We start from the raw sequence: 16,391 nt of genomic DNA, 5'->3' as shown, positions 1-16,391 counted from the left end.
GGGGGTGCTAGTAGGACAAGCATCTCGCAGTATTCACTATAGTCGGTCAATATTCCGGCACTATTCCGGACTACTAAGTCTCCTATTGACAATGGCTGGTGTGCCGCTCGCTGGTCTGGTAAATTGCGTTCGTTCCACGCCGTAGAGGAGCGTTCCGGCCGGTGCGATGGCCTGGTAGAATACGGGAAGACAAGCATATAGATTGACAAGCTAGACTTCTGATGTGGATGTTCGTTGATGCTAAGTGGTGAGGGAGATGAGGATGAGGGTCGCCCATCTTTTGGGATGAACCAACATTGGATAGACAGAAGATACCAAAGTAAATGAATTGAGGATTGACTTCCCCTCCCCTACGTGAACCGTGGCAGTAAGAGCCAGGGAGTGAGTGGGCATAAGCATCACAGCCCAGCACTAAACCCAACCGAGTCAGGCCTTCGCCCTCTCCGCGTCTCCCGCCCACACACCCCTTCCACTTCCACACACCCACCACCACCACCACCACTTCAAGTGGTTCCTCTGCTTACTTCCCTCGTTCCCTTTCGGTTTGTTCGAGTACCTATTATTATCGGTCATTTCTTTCTTTCGACTTTCACTCATTTGCTTCTCCTCTTCCTCCTTCTCTTCCCTTTCGATCCTTTTGCTTCTTTCTCTTCCTTTTCTGCCATCAACTCGTTCTCCCCTCGTCCCTCCTCTCCCCAACCCCCGGGACATACCGCCTTCTTCTCCTCCTGTCATCTCGTTACTCCCCTGAAATTCATTGTCCCTGCGGTGGTCCTGTACCTGGCAGCCACCAACGCGTGTTTCTCCGACGTCAACCCCAGCGACCTATCAAATATCAACTGCCACTGGGGTTGAAATTGTCCATCGCACTGACTGTCCAAACGCCCGACTGGGAAGAATCATCTACCGCCTCACCTCAACGGAGATCCACCCTAGATCGCATACTATGACCGTTGTTGCCTACCGTCCGCCGACCGACTTCCCTACCACCGACATCCGTTCGCTTGTCTGAAATCATCCGTCCTCCTTTTGATGACCTCGTAACCATCCTCACGACTTGACGTCTGTTGAGCATCCACACTCTTTTACCAGATTTACTACATTCTGCACGTTCTCTTCGCCGTTGATCGGCCTGCCACTCTTTTCTCGCCAATTTGAAGCAGCAGCGTTTTATCACGACCCAACCTTATACCTCCTTGTTTTTATCCCTTCGCCGTGACCCATTTTCCAAACCACATCCTACCTTTCATCATGTCTTTCCATATTCCCGATACCTCCTCCCCCAATGGTATGTATTCTTCTTGATCTGGTGCACGGCATTAGTTGCTGACATGATCGTGTTGAAGTCTTGTACGCCCGCTCTCTTCTGTCCTTCAGAAGCTGTGTGTCATGTCCCTCTACATCACCGTCTTGCCCTTCCTGCGACGATGGCTATACATGCACGATGACCAGTCAGTCATGTACTGCGTGTGCCAGCACCCAATGTGTCAAGTCTCCAACATCTAGCGACAGCTCTAGCTCAAACAACCCGGGTGGAGGAGGCAGCGACGCCGGGGCGATCGCGGGAGGAGTCATTGGTGGTGTTGCATTTATTGCCATCGTGACGTTCCTTGTGTGGTGGTTCTTCATCCGGAAGAAGCGCCAGGAACAGGCAGCCAGTGTGGGAGAGAAGGCCAGCACATTCAACGACACCCGACAGTCGAGAAAATCGACCCATTCGATCGCATCTACCGTCCTAACTCGCGCCTCCAATGTGATTCAAATCGCATATATCCCCGGTGTCACCAACCGCTCGCCCCCAGAAACTCCAGGCCACCTCGTGCCGCCTGTTCCTCCGTTGCCCGGTGCCCACCCTGATCAACACTTCTTCATGCCCGGCGATCTTCGCGACTCCACATGGTCGGAAATGTCGAACGAACGCCGCAGCATCGCTCCCAGTTTGCGCAGCAGTGTGGCCACCACTATCTACCGAAACAATGCCATCGTCAGCCCGATGCCTGCTCAACAGATCATGCGCACAAAGGCCGCAGTGGTCAATATCAACGGAGCTGCCGATGCGCCCGCTGTTCCTGCCATCACCCAGGCACAGCTCGCTAAGGCAGGCGTCACTACGACTACCGCTAACAGCTCGATTGTCGCACGCACGGTTACCGCCAAGCCTGTTATGGTGAGAGGTGCCTCGAAGAAAAAGAACAACAACGCCTCTGCGTCCCCCGCCGTCCAGACCATCGAAGAGCAACCAGAGACAAATAGCGCGGCTGCGTCCAAGTCGCCTAGTACCCAAGGAAAGGAAGAGACGCCTACTTCGGGCTTCGACGCCAATTCCTCGGATGAAGAAGACTCCGCACCAAAGACCACACCGGCACAGAACGCCAGCAAGACAGAGACAGCTAAGGAGGAGACACAATCACGACCCGCTACCGTGATTGAAGATTCGCCAGCCGTCAGCCAGAGCCCTTTCCAGGACCAACCCGCAGAGACCGATCGCCGAGCGTCTGCCCGAGCGTCTTCTTTGCTAGAGAGACCCGAAGGTACCCAGTCTAACCGAAGCAGTCGACACCTCCCACCGCGAGTCGAGAGCCCATTCTCTGACGCCAACGAGGTGAAATGATCTGCACACGCTTCTTTCCTATATCCTGACTTTTTCTGCGTTTGAAGAACCCTTTCATTTGGATGGCGACAAATGGCGCAAAGTGATTAGCAGTTGGCCGTCTGGCCTGAGACGGGAGCCTTTGGGAGCCCCTACTTTCTTGTATCTATGATTTATGCTTCTTGATCTTGGATCTCCATTGGTCTACTAGAATTTGCCACGAACAGTTGGCTTTGAATTGAACATCTATATATGAATCCTCCATACGCCTTGCCAGAATGCCAGCTACGCTGAAATTAGGACGCACATAGCTGGAATTGCCCAGCCCTACGGTCCTCACAACCGATATACTCCCTCCCTGGACATGACATACTATATGTAGTCTTTCCAGCCCCCCTCTTCAAGTCAAAATATATTCTTTGACACTAAGAAAGCCAACTCCCACTACCCTCCCCATCCTCCCACTCTACAACGAAATCAATAAATCACCCCTCATCCAACCCAAAAACCACCACACCCCCCGGCCACCACGGAATATTCACATGCACCTTATCATCCTGTCCAATCGTCAAACAAACCCTCTTCCCCACAAGATCAAACTCCGGATACGCATACGTGAGCCTCGCCTTCTCGGGCACCTCCCAACACCTTGTGATCACCGTCGACTGATACTGCAACTCATTCCCATCGCGCAACACCATCCCCGTAATAGCCGCAGAATCCCTCGCGTAATCCACTTCCCCTGCTGCAAGCGCAACGTGCTCTTCCAGCGCAATGACCTTCTCCGCTGCCACGGCACATAAGTGGCTGCTGAACACGCCTTCCTGGCGGGAACAGGAGCGGAGAAGGTCGACGGCTTCGCGCCGGGTGAGGGGATCGCGGCAGAGGGCTGCGGTTGTGTAGAGGGGGGCGATGATGCCGAGGTCGAGGGAGAAGGTGGGGGGTAGGTTTGCCGTAGGCATCATTGCATGTGATGGCGTGGGTGGTGGTGAAGATGGGCCGGAGAGCTGCACGACTGATTTTGATAATGAGATGATCTGTTTAAATATGGAGTTGAATCTGTCCCAGACTGTCGAGTCGGACGAGCCGGAGTTGTATTGTTCTAGCATCATGGTGTGCTCGAGACGGTGGATTTGGAGGATTTTGAGCCCGATTTGTTCTTTTGTTGTTAGGGTGGAGCCGCGCGTTTGCTCGAAGTGGTCGAGGGCCGTGGACCATTTGATTAGGATGGTTGCATAGTGGTGGATGAGGGGTTGAAGGGATGGGTTTGTTGTTGGTGCTGTGGGTGGTTGGGCGTCGATGAGGGTGTGGTAGTCGTGGCGGAACATGCTGCTGTAGTGCTCGTAGATATTGCGGGCTTGGGAGAGGGAGGTGAAGGTTGCTGGTATGTCGGTGAAGTCGCTGGATACGCCTCGTAGCTGTGCTGTGCTGCAGGCTGGGCTGTCTTCTATTGATCGGGTCTTTCATAGCATTAGCGTGTGATATCAATTGGCTGTTATGGGGGCCATTGGGGGTAGTACTAAGGCATATACTTGGATCTGCAAGCGGATAAGGAGTTTTCGTATTTCATCGATCTCGAGATTTGGTACAGTGGACGGTCTTAGAAGGGGATGATGATATGTTCCTGTGCTCGCATCGTAGGCAACCTCGCCTAAGATCTTCATACCGCTCCTAATGTGGCTGAGGGCTGCGACGTAGTGTCCGGACATGATCTTGAGTGATGGTCAAACAAACGTGTGTCTATAACCGAGCCCGATCAACATACCTCGTAACAAACGAATAGCACGCACGATATGAGACAAACGTCCACCGAAAGCGTCCCGCCATGACTACTAGTTAGATACGTGGACGATGGACTACCTGGATCCTCTGATGGACGTAAAAGAGCCCGAATCGCCGCAAGGTATTGTTGCAAGGCAAAGGTGTCATGTCGTTTTCGGCTGAACCAGGGCCCTGGAATCTGCTGACTATTTTCAAAGTTCTCGTGCAGCGCGCCCAAAGCGACCAGGGCGTGCCATATTGGCTTCTCCTTCTGACTGACTTGCAAGACTGACCGACTCCATAATTCTGAACCACAATAGCCGGCCAGAGAGAAGACGGTCTTTTCGTAGAAGAACTGAAATGATCGAATATCACGTTCCCCTGTTGCATAGCGGAAGCCGGTGAGGGCCTGGGAAGGACGTGGGAGGACAGTGGCTGTGAGAGTAGAGTTGGTGTTGGTAGTAGCATAGCCGTCGCATTTGCGGCCCGTCGAAGTGCACCTCAGGCAGCTTGGTCGGGCTTCGTCACATTTGACGTGCCTTACTGTGGTGATAAAGAAGAAAGCGTGTGGGCATTACTATTGTATATATTCATGGGGTATCAGACATGACTTACTTCTATGGGTGGATTAGTATAGTATTTCTTTATCGCAAGGGAGATAAGTCACTTACTTGCATGTGGTACACCCTGACTTGGTCCGTGTCCGATACACTCTCTGCCGGGGTTTTCCAGTGCGAGAGCTCATTGGTGGTTTGATCACATCAAGAACCATGTTCCACTATAGATAGGCGTGCCAAAAGAAAGCCTGCAGGTTGTCAGATGGAGACTACAAGTCGGAACAAAGATGGCGCCATTGCGGGGAAAAGAATAGCTGAAAATTGGTCAGCCTCGGAATGAAGACAGCCTCGTGTCTGCCTTCTCCGAGCCCGGATGGGGCTAAGCAGGAAGTACTATCCACCATAGTATACAGGTGACATTCCAGGAGATCAGAGAGAAAAGAATCATATCCAGTGTGCTGCAATGGATGCCAAGAATGCAAATACGACTTATACTTTGTTATTATTCGAAGGGCTTTCATTGTAAGGCCAGACTCTCCAACCCCACCGCGATGATCTCATCGCTCGTCTTTCTTAATTAACCAGCCATCCACTCCTCCATCTTCTCATCTCCTCCGCACTTCATACATCCTTCTGTGACAGAGAACTCACCATGTCTGCTATACAGAGTCTGCGTTCGACCTATCGCCTAAACTCTGGCCATGAGATCCCCATCCTTGGATACGGGGTGAGCTTATCCTGAACCTTCCCCATCCCGACCAGGCAAACTAACTAGTGAACCAGGTCTACCTGATGTACGTGCACTAAGCCAGGCTTCAACTTACATCCCAACTAACTTTCCCAGCCCGGCCTCCCAAACAGAGAAAGCTGTTCTCGAAGCACTCAGAGTTGGCTATCGTCATGTAGGTTCTACACCCATCCCGCCCATCAATCGTCACATCTCATCAAGGGATCAGGTCGACTCTGCCATCATGTACCGTAATGAGAAGGCCTGCGGGCGCGCCATCGCAAACTCCGGTATCCCTCGGTCGGAGATCTTCTTCACAACCAAGATCCCCCCGGGATCGATGGGATACGATCGCACCAAGCGAGCCATCGACTCAAGCCTGCGTGAAGCACAGCAGGAATACTTCGATCTGTAAGATCTACTCCAAGCCCCTTCAACCAGAAGAAGCATGCTAACGAGCGTAGAATCCTGCTACATGCTCCCTACGGCGGTAAAGAAGCCCGTCTCGGCTCGTGGAAGGCCCTTGTGGAGGCACAGAAAGCCGGCAAGACCCGATCCATTGGAGTATCGAACTATGGAATCCACCACCTCGATGAGCTGGAAGAGTACATCAAGTCCGGCGGAGGCGGCCAGATCGACGTCGGTCAGTATGAGCTGCACCCGTGGCTGGACCGATCGGAGATTGCAGAGTGGTTGCAGAAACGCAATATCGTGGTGCAGGCCTACTCCCCCTTGGCGCATGGGACGCGCATGGGCGAACGTGTGCTGAAGGAGCTGGGAAAGAAGTATGCCAAATCGCCAGCACAGATCATGATCCGGTGGGGGCTGCAGAAGGTATGTTTTTTAAATGCAGTTGAAAAGGGTCCATAGCTGACGATTGTAGGGATTTGTGCCTCTGCCCAAATCAGTGACGCCCAGTCGGATCCAGGAAAATGCGGAGGTCTTTGATTTCGCATTGACAGAGGAGGAGATGAAGACACTGCACACAGGCGAATACTCGCCCACGGATTGGGATCCCACAGTGGACTACGACTAAATGTAGACCACTTAGCATGTAATGAGACCGGAGTGTACCGAGTAGACTGATGGTTATGAATGGATGAAGTCTGTTTGGATAAGCACAAGACAGGCGGGCCGGTCCCCGCGGGGCTGCTTAGCAATAAAACCATTATCTTTCTCCCCGCCAACTTCAGCGCATTCCATCTCCGAATTCCCCTCTTGCCTCGTCTATATCGCCTCTATCCTCGAGAATAGCCTTCTTAATCCCGTCATCATGAAGCTAATTCTCTCTTCCTCGTACGTCTACTATCGTATCTTCCCCAATCCCCCTCTAACAACCACAGAAATATCATGATAAGCGGCGAGACCATCATCCGCCATCCCACCGAAAAGTCCAACGTCGAACTGATCAACTCACTGCGCACAAACTTCCAAGCCGCTCAACACGCCTCAGACCCCTCTAGCGACCGCCCTCCTTACACCACCTGGACCAAGCAAGGCGACAACGCTCTCTACATTCCCGCGACCGACTTCGCGCACGGTCTCTCCGAAGAGCGCTCCCAGTACGACATCACCGTCAAACTATTCTACCTCCCCGGCATTCCTGCCTCCCGGCGCTGCGCACACACCCGCGAAGCCATCGATCTCGTTCTTAAGGAGCTGCACGTCGACTCTATCGACTTGCTGATTGTCTCCTTCCCGGGGATCCTCTTCGACGCCGACGACGACAGCGACGAGGAAGTCTCTTCCGACAATGGCAGCGAAGAACCCGATGACTTTGACAGCATGATCCAGACATGGCGTACCTTGGAGGGTCTGCAAGAACAGGGCATGATCTCACAGTTGGGAGTCGCGGAGTTCGGAAGCGAACGGCTCGCCCGATTCCTTCCCCACACGAAGGTTAAGCCGTCTGTCGATCAGATCAACTTGAAGGACTGCTGTGTCGTGCCCAAGTCGCTGATTCTCTACGCTAAGCAAGAGCATATTCAATTGCTCACGCATAATGACTGCATGGATATCTTGCCTGTCGGCACGACCCGGGATCTGCTTGGGCCTGGGGAGAAGGGCGCAGGGATTCTAGCCTCGTCGCCGGATGCGCCCGATGGCATTCAGGGCGATGTCGAGCCGCAGTGGGTGGTCAAGTACACGGCTGTGGTGAAGGATCGGGGAGTGGTGGAGAATAAGGGATATTTTGCGCTGGCGGATGTAGGCAGCTGCGTGGAGAGGTCATAACCTTCTCCTCCTTCCTCATTCTGCTTGCTACCTGATTACACACCCTCGCATGGATAAGCACGGCTGGCGTTATTCGTTCTGTTCTTGTTCTGTTTTGTTCTACTTCTAAGTCTTCATATACATAACGACTCAATGACAAGCACATCCACCCCATCCATATCTCATAAAACAAAGAAATAGAAAACCAATTCTAACCAAGCATACTCCTCTTCCTCCCCCTCATCCTCACATCCTCCAACCTCTTCAACACCGACCCGGACCCGCGATAACTCGCCCGATACCCCTCGAGGACCTCCCCAAACAACGGCTCCGTCCGGGGATGCGTACTCCCAAACGCGCGCTCCAGCACATACAAATCCACCGCGCGATCCTCATCCTGAATACTCTGACTCGCCAGTCCAAAATCAATCAGCACCACCTCACCCTGCATATCAGGACTAGCCGCATCCCCATCCCCACCCTCATCCGCACCTCTCAAGATCAAATTACTCGTCGTCAAATCCCCATGCACCACCCCAGTCTTATGCAACGCCCCAACAGCAGCCCCAATGCGTCTCAACAACCCCTTGACTTTCTTCTCCTCTTCCTCAATCTCATTATCCTGTTCCTTGACTTCCCCATCAACCTGTCTCTTCGCCCCCACACCAGAACCAGAACCAGACCCAGCACGAGACTTGATATACCTCTCCCACCGTTGGATCACAACCCGTACCACACATCCCTCGATCCATTCCATGAGGATCCAGGCTCCGTTGCCTCTCACATCATCATCACCTCCCTCACCCCCATTATTGTTGTTCTTGTTGTTGATATCCCAATCCACCGCCAACACCGCCGGAACATTCACCCCCTCGCGCACAAGACGCACCAAGCACCGCGCTTCCTGGAGGACGCGAGCACGCGTCAATCGCCGGTCGAGGATCGGGTGGCGGTAGGGCTTTGTCGGGCGGATTTTTAGTGCCGCGGGGGTGGTCGGTGATAGGTAGGTCGTTTTGTAGAGGTGAGCTTCGGCGCCTTGGGTTATTAGGGTCATGGTGTTGGAGGGGGTGTGGTGGAAGGGTGGGGGGAGGGGCGGGGGTGTGTAGGATTCTGTCGTTGAGGTCATTGTTGTTGGTGTTGTTTGGAGGTCGGTTGGGAGGTGGTGGTGAGGTTGTGTATTGTATGTTGTGAAGTGTGTAGGTAATGCTGGTGGTGGGAGATAATGTGACTGGTTATGGAGGGGAGAGTGAGGGGAGAAATCGATGTTATCGAAAAGTTCGGGTGGGGCGGGGATTAATGGATGGATGGCTTTATCGGCCTTATTAAGCAGTGAGTTTGGCGCTGCTGCAACCACCAAGCTGTAAGTACTCCTTATAAAGTATTAGGTACGTAGTGTTCATTGGGTTAAATACTCTTATAAAGGCTTATGAAGGTGAAATTGCAGTGTTGCTGCTATCGCTAAAAGTACACAAGTACATACAACGCCTGGTATGCTTTTAACCCGTCCCTTTTACAAGTCCTCTCTTTCGAGTGCTTTTATGTATATCATGATCGCTTGCGTCGAGCTGCCTTGGCTCTCTCCAATGGCGCCTCGTACACCTCGGTCCATGTATCTTCGAACGTCGTCTTGCGTGCCCCGATCTGTCCCTCGAAGAAGTTCATCTTGCGCACCACCTCCATCGCTCCCGTTCCCAGTGACACCGTCTTGCCCATAATGATACACTCGGACACACCCTCGATGAGATCGCTGCGACCCGCACCACCGGCGTCGAACAGATGGTCCGCCGTCTTTTCGAACGACGCCAACTGCAGGACGGAGTCACGCATCTTCGCGAGACCGAATCGCGTGATACCCAGCACTTCACCCTTGTAGGTCATGACATCGGCCAGCAACTGCATGTGTCGCGGATCAATGTCCATGTCCTTCATGACCTCGCTGATTTCCTGCACGATGGTCGTCCGCGCCGCCTCGATACCGAGAACGTCCCGCATCTCCATGACGTTGTTGGTTGACGTGCGCAGTCCGTCCACACCCATCGTTGTCATACACTCCCGGAGACCGTAGCCTTCCACCAGAAGCGTGTTGGTGGTAGACGTCTCGTCGGTTCGGATGATGGCACGGAAGGCCTGGGGGTGACCCAGGACTTGGATGTCAGGGAGCATGCGCTTCAGGTGCTTCAGACGGAGGAAAGGATCGGCACTGGTGTGGGCGATCTCCGTCTTGGACAGATTGGCCTTGGTCGACGGATCCACGTCCATGTAGACGTGGATGTGGGACCGCGAGCATCGGAACTTCAGATCGTCCGCCTTGAACCGTTTGTGGTTCTTGATCGCCGACAAGATGTTCTCGATCTTCAGCTCGAGCGCCAAGTCCTGGATTGTCTTCCAGTTGATCTTCACTGTGATGTAGGCTTCCTTGCCCGTCCATGTCTCACGGACATAGTGGATAATGTCTCGCAAGTAGGTCTTCTCAATACGTCCCTTGACGATTCGCGCCGCGATGATATTGTCCTTCGTGACGAGCTCGCAAGCAACAACAGGCGTACTGATCTCCTTCGACGCGTTGATAATTTCCTTAATACGGGGTACACCCTGCGTGATACTCATACCGGCGACACCAGCAAAGTGGAAAGTTTTCAGCGTCATCTGCGTACCAGGTTCACCAATGGACTGTGCACCAACTGCACCGACGGCGTGGCCAGCCTCGACCTGGGCCTTCTTGTACTTCATCAAACATGACGAGATGAAGGTGCGGAGCGTGCGCTCAGTCAGCTTTCCGGTGTGGTTCAGACCCTTCTGACTTCTCTCGTCATTGGGGTCGATGTCACCACCGCGGGAGATCAGCTTGTCTGCCTTCGTAGCGACATATTGCTGGATAGACTCGAGGAAGTCACGAGCACTCTCGAACTGATCGACACCATGGTCAGACCGATCCATGTAGCCGAGCTCGTTGCCCATCAAATCCTTCCGCACCAGCTTAGAGCGCTCCTTCGAAAGCATCTCTTCGCAAATCTCCATGATCTCGGCCGGAAGCAAACTCCGCTCGTCGTTCTTGTAAGTCGTCGACTCGGCGTGGATGAAAGTCCGGTCGAAATGGACAGGCTTGGCTTTACCTTCCATATCCAAGGGATCAAGCTTATCATCACCGTATTGGAACTGGACAATGGCCGCGGACGAGTTACGCACGGTATCATCGTATCTGGTCGAGAGATCTTCAAGCGACTTCATCAACCGACGAGACATGTAACCCGTCTCGGCGGTCTTGACGGCCGTATCGACCAGACCTTCACGACCGGACATGGCGTGGAAAATAAACTCCGTGGGCTCCAGTCCGGAGAAGAAACTGTTACGGACGAAACCCTTGGACGGGGGCTGGCGAGCGTTCTTGGGGAAGTGCGGCAGGGTACGGTCCTGGAAGCCGTCCTGCACACGCTGACCACCGATAATCTGCTGACCGACAAGGGCAACCATCTGGGACACGTTGATACTGGAACCCTTGGATCCGGACGTGGCCATGATTAGGGGCGAGTTGTATTTGCTCAACTGAGCGATACACTCGTCTCCTGCCTGCTGACGGACCTTACTGAGAATACCGGACAGTTGGTTCTCCATGGTCTGCAACTCGTCACAACCAGGATACTTCTCCAGTGTGCCTGCCTTGTACTTGGCAATGACTTCGTCACACTGTGCGTACGCCGTTTCGACGAGGTCATGCTTCGAACGTAGGAGCTTTTCGCTGGGATATACGTCGGTGATACCGATCGAGAATCCCATGTTTGTGAACCAGCGGGCTGAGAGCCTGGACAGGCGGTTCATACCCTCGGCAGCCGCCACAGGCCCGTAATCTCTCAGCATAATATAGAACACGTTGTCTTTCTTTCCGGAACCAATGGTGGATTTGTCCATCACACCACACATCACCTCGGAGTTACGGATGACGAGCCAGGAATCCTTCGGGTCCAGATCCCGTGGCGTACCATCCTTGGGAGCCTTGAACTGTCTGCACGCAGCATCCAAATTGACCAAGACGGGGTCATCCTTGTTCGGCCGCATGAGGATGTTGAAAACCTGCTTTCCGGTCCACAACATCTGAGGCTTAAGCACAGCTGGAGGGGGCAGGTCGAAGCGTGTCTGCGGGCCCAGCATGTACAGACAAATTTGGGTGAACGAGCGGCGGTCGAAGAAGTTGTCCTTGCTACTGAGAATGTAGGCGGCACTGATGAAATCTTGAATGGCAGAAATAATCGGCTCTCCGTTCTTGGGCGTGGCCAAGTTGTTCTTGACTCCCATCAGTTCCATCGCTTCGGCTCTCGCCTCCTCCGTCTGAGGCACGTGCAAGTTCATCTCGTCTCCGTCGAAATCCGCGTTGTAAGGGTTACAGACACACTCATTCAGTCGGAAGGTCCGGTGAGGACGAACTTTGGCAAAGTGAGACAGAATACTGAGCTTGTGCAGAGAGGGCTGTCGGTTGAACAGAACAATATCACCGTCCTCAATGTGGCGCTCAATAACATCACCCTCCTGCAGTTGGTCGGCAATCATGTTCAGGTTACCATACTTAAGGAAGAGCTTGAACGTCTGGCCCTTTTTCATAATGTAGTTTGCACCCGGCCACTTCTTCGTGCCGTTTCGGACTCTCTGCTGTAGCTTCTCTTTATTGTACCGAGTAACAACTTCGGGATAGGTCATGTTCTTGGCCACCAATTCAGGGACCGCAACCTCATCGACTCGCAGGTTGGGATCGGGGGAAATGACAGTACGGCCTGAGAAATCTACACGCTTTCCGGACAAGTTACCACGGAATCGACCCTGCTTACCCTTCAATCGCTGCACGAAACCACGAATGGGCTTTCCAAGGTCTGCCTTGTTCAGACCCGGCACATCACTGTTGATATACACCGCAATCTGTAGCTGCATGTAGTCCCAGCATTCCATAATTGTCTGTACCGGTGCGCCCTTCAACAATGCGTTTTTCAGGTTGATATTGCTCTGGACAATGTCGCCTAGCTTGGCTGTCAAATCGTCCTCGGTGGACGCCGCATCCTGACCGACGGAAGGACGAATACACACCGGAGGAGCGGGGATGAATTGCCAGAGGAACATTTCCGGTCTTGCTTCCTTCGGGTTCAAACCAAGCAGCTCGCAATCGGTATCGGAAATCTTCTTGAACAGGTTCAGCACGCGAAGAGCGTTCATATCATCCTGGGCCTTCTTGTAATGTTTCTCGACCTCAGCATTGGACGTTCTGGCTTCGTCGAATGACCGGTCGAAAACAATCTTGCTGGGCGGCGGAACTTTCTTGACGGAGGTCGAGGCGTTGAATGCACGGAATTTGTCGTGGGTGATTTTGAGGGCGCTCGTTCCAGCTTTCTTCACCACACCGTTAACCGCACCACAGGCCTCGCAGTTGCGTGTCTTACGGCACCGCTCGTTGATCCGCTTCGCAATCTGGCCGCGCCGCAAATTATCCAACCCAGGACGACGCATTTCACGAAGATAGGCACGGCGATCGGCTTCGGGGAGCAGAATGCGCGAACATTCCTTGCACACTTCCTGCAAAATAGTAATGACACGCTTGAAGTAACCGACGTGGAAAGCCGGCAGCACGAGCCGGACATGACCGAAGTGTCCATTGCAAATCTGGAGAGTGCCACCACAAGTCTGACATGAGGAGGTCTTGTTGGAGATACCCATGCGCGCATCGAGAGGACCATTGGCTACCACCGCTCGATCATGATCGAGATCGAAGAACTTGCGATCCGAAACTTCCACCACACCTTGGCTGACAATGTCATCGTTGGACCTGGACGATTCGCGCGCGGTATTAGTCTTGACTGCTCCGCAGCGGAGGTCCAGGAGGGGTAGAACGGGGAGAAGCAGAGCCATGCTTACAGAACACCAAACTTCAACTCCTTGATAACTTTGGGAACGCGGTCAATGACCTGGGCCTTGCCCAGGTCGACCTGCACACCTTCTGGAGGCTGCATCGCCGTTGTCAGATGATGATCATGGCAAGGCGACACTGACTCAACGGGTAGAATGCGACGGCGCTGAAATCACCGTACAACGAACAAGAGAATCGCCCAGACGTATGATGGTCAGTATTGCAGCCAGCGGCACTGCAGCTTGTGGATCTGGAGGAAGGAAAGCCAGCAAGAGAAAGCGACCGCGGGAGGGGGAGAAATTGCAGACGACCGCGGCGGCGGGGTCGGCGACGAACTTTTCTGCGGTTAAATTGTAAGCTCCAGCTTCCGCCGCTCCGCCAATCAGAGCCACCGGGAAGCCCAGTATTCACACTGCATACTACTACAATTCTATACAGACATACTCTGTACATTGTGGACGAGAAGATGCATTCAGGTGCAAAGATCTATCTATCAATATAATAATACAGCAGAAGCAAATATAATATAATATACTGTACAGTGGCAGGCATGATGCCTACTTATTTAGCCAAGAATGCCTGGAATGCCTTTTGTTCAATCACCACGTTTCCAACAGCCCGCAGCTTCTTGCGTCCCTCCTTCTGCTTCTCCAAGAGCTTCCTGCGCCGACTGACATCACTGGCATGCAGCTTCGCGAGGACATCCTTCCGGTACGGCTTAACGGTCTCACGCGCCACAACCTTACGGCCAACAGCTGCTTGGATGACGATCTCGAACAATTGCCGGTCAACGTGCTCTTTGAACTTAGTCACCCATTGTCTGCCCAATCGCTCTACTTGGCTGTAATGAACGAGCCGTGCGACCGCATCCACCGGAGCCTTGTTAACCAGAAGTTGTAACTTGACGATGTTGCTTGTTTGCCACGCAGATTCCTCGTAATCAAGGGTGGCGTAGCCCTTAGTAGAGCCCTTCAGCTTTCCGAAGAAGTCATCAACCAGCTGCGCAAGGGGCAGTTCATACTTGAGAATAACCTGAGTGGATGTGAAATACTCGAGGCTCTTTTGCACGCCTCGGTTGGACTCGCAGAGCTCGATGACCTTTCCAAGATACTCATCGGGGAGGGTCAAAGTAGCGACAACATAAGGCTCCTGAATCTCGGAGATCTTGCCACGAAGCTCTTCATCCTCTGGAAACTTGGCGGGATTGGAGATAATCTCTTCCTTGCCGTCTTTCCAGATGAGTTTCACGGGAACGGAAGGAGGAGTAATGATGATACTGGCACCGTGCTCCTGGCGCAGACGATCCTCAAAGACAGAGCAATGCAGTGTTCCCAAGAAGCCCAACCGGAAACCTGCTCCAAGAGCATGAGATGATTCCTTTTGCACAGTAATACTCCGGTCGTTCAGGCAAAGCTGGTTGATACTATCTTCCAAGTGCTCGAAGTGATCGGCGTCCACGGGATAGGCGGCCACGAAAACCATTGCCTTGGGCTCTTCGAAGCCCGGAAGCGGCTCGACGACTTTTTCAAACCCAACCTTCGTGTAGGTATCACCGATTTTGGCTTCCTTGCTTCGCTTCATACCAGGGTTGAAGAAGATGTAGCCGACCTGGCCAGCCCGAAGGACCGACTGGGCCGTCTCATTGGGATACATAATTCCGACCTCGCCCACGAAGTATTTGATTCCAGTCGCGAACGACACAAGCTGGTCCCCTGCCCGGATTTCGCCGTCGAAAACGCGGACCAAGCAGATGACACCTCGGTACGAATCATACCAGGAATCGACGAGAAGCATCCGTAGGGGATTGTTAACATCTCCCACCGGTCTTTTTTGAGTCAGTTCCAATTCTTGGCTAAAATGGTTCGTTGATAGACTAAACTTACGCCGGAATCTTCTCAACTACAGTAGGGAGCAATTGCTGCACATTAAGTCCCGTCTTGGCTGATACCAACACTGCACTTTCCGTGTCAAGCTCAAAAGACTGTTCCATCTGGTCAAGAGCACGCTCCGGATCAGCGGAAGGCAGGTCCACCTTGTTGATGACGGGGATCAACTCCAGGCCCTGAGAGAATGCGAGATAGAAGTTGGCGACTGTCTGAGCCTGGATACCTTGACTGGCATCAACTAAGAGCAACGCTCCTCCGCAACTGGCATAGCTGCGCGAAACCTCCGCACGGAAGTCCACATGGCCCGGTGTATCAACCAGATGCAACAGATAATCCTCACCATTATGGTTGTAAATCATTGTACATGTCTGTGCCTTCACCGTAATACCCCGTTCACGCTCGACGTCAAGCTTGTCCAAAACCTGCTTGTTCATACCGGGCTGGATCGTTCCTGTGAGTTCCAACAGCCGATCGGAGAGGGTACTTTTGCCATGATCGACGTGGGCGACAATGCAGAAGTTACGGTATCGATCAATCGGGATAGCTGCGATTCTTGATTCAAGGTCGGAGGATGGCTGGCTGGCCGGTGCCCTGGAGCGCGATGCCCAGCATGCGGCGGAAGTCGTGAAAAACCGGGCTGGATTAGCAAGGCCGGATGGCGGCTTGAGAAGGCTTGCAGCAGGACATTTCGGTGCTGCGCGCAGCCACCTGGCTAACTGCAGGCATCCTCGCATCTGGAGGTCTGCAATTGCATGGGAATGAATTGCTTGACGAG

The 16,391-nt window shown here is 53.2% G+C and overlaps 6 protein-coding genes across 6 annotated transcripts; 3 read left to right on the top strand and 3 right to left on the bottom strand.

Annotated features, from left to right (window-relative positions):
* The first annotated feature begins 1,101 nt into the window (after nt 1–1,101).
* On the top strand, nt 1,102–2,843 carry BDQ94DRAFT_41370 (uncharacterized protein). Its single transcript, XM_026775707.1, has 2 exons — nt 1,102–1,288; nt 1,347–2,843. Exons 1-2 carry the CDS (start codon nt 1,252–1,254, stop codon nt 2,609–2,611), a joined length of 1,302 nt encoding a protein of 433 aa, XP_026625854.1. The 5' UTR covers nt 1,102–1,251; the 3' UTR covers nt 2,612–2,843.
* Nucleotides 2,844–3,075: 232 nt separating this feature from the next.
* BDQ94DRAFT_159934 (Zn(II)2Cys6 transcription factor domain-containing protein) lies at nt 3,076–5,123 on the bottom strand (the record flags this gene model as incomplete). Its single annotated transcript, XM_026769137.1, has 4 exons — nt 3,076–4,050; nt 4,111–4,302; nt 4,356–4,890; nt 5,023–5,123. The coding sequence occupies 4 exons, from the start codon at nt 5,121–5,123 to the stop codon at nt 3,076–3,078; spliced, it is 1,803 nt and encodes a 600-aa protein (XP_026625853.1).
* Nucleotides 5,124–5,560: 437 nt separating this feature from the next.
* Nucleotides 5,561–6,671, top strand: BDQ94DRAFT_159933 (aldo/keto reductase; the record flags this gene model as incomplete). Its single annotated transcript, XM_026769136.1, has 5 exons — nt 5,561–5,635; nt 5,721–5,810; nt 5,865–6,046; nt 6,100–6,469; nt 6,519–6,671. 5 exons carry the CDS (start codon nt 5,561–5,563, stop codon nt 6,669–6,671), a joined length of 870 nt encoding a protein of 289 aa, XP_026625852.1.
* A 237-nt stretch (nt 6,672–6,908) lies between these two features.
* BDQ94DRAFT_171030 (putative gamma-cysteine synthetase regulatory subunit) lies at nt 6,909–7,867 on the top strand (the record flags this gene model as incomplete). The annotated part of the gene is made up of 2 exons (XM_026771628.1): nt 6,909–6,931; nt 6,979–7,867. 2 exons carry the CDS (start codon nt 6,909–6,911, stop codon nt 7,865–7,867), a joined length of 912 nt encoding a protein of 303 aa, XP_026625851.1.
* Nucleotides 7,868–7,962: 95 nt separating this feature from the next.
* On the bottom strand, nt 7,963–9,099 carry bud32 (serine/threonine protein kinase BUD32). Its single transcript, XM_026775706.1, has one exon. It carries the CDS (start codon nt 8,970–8,972, stop codon nt 8,058–8,060), a length of 915 nt encoding a protein of 304 aa, XP_026625850.1. The 5' UTR covers nt 8,973–9,099; the 3' UTR covers nt 7,963–8,057.
* Nucleotides 9,100–9,244: 145 nt separating this feature from the next.
* Nucleotides 9,245–16,350, bottom strand: BDQ94DRAFT_179220 (DNA-directed RNA polymerase III core subunit RPO31; the record flags this gene model as incomplete). Its single annotated transcript, XM_026773315.1, has 5 exons — nt 9,245–13,649; nt 13,739–13,872; nt 14,334–15,555; nt 15,614–16,168; nt 16,250–16,350. 5 exons carry the CDS (start codon nt 16,348–16,350, stop codon nt 9,392–9,394), a joined length of 6,270 nt encoding a protein of 2,089 aa, XP_026625849.1. The 3' UTR covers nt 9,245–9,391.
* Between the last annotated feature and the right edge of the window lie 41 nt (nt 16,351–16,391).

This window comes from Aspergillus welwitschiae (assembly GCF_003344945.1).
Source record: "Aspergillus welwitschiae strain CBS 139.54b unplaced genomic scaffold BDQ94scaffold_18, whole genome shotgun sequence".
Lineage (NCBI taxonomy): Eukaryota > Fungi > Ascomycota > Eurotiomycetes > Eurotiales > Aspergillaceae > Aspergillus > Aspergillus welwitschiae.
The sequence above is the reverse complement of the archived record's forward strand: the minus strand, read 5'-3'. Positions and strand labels throughout refer to the sequence as shown.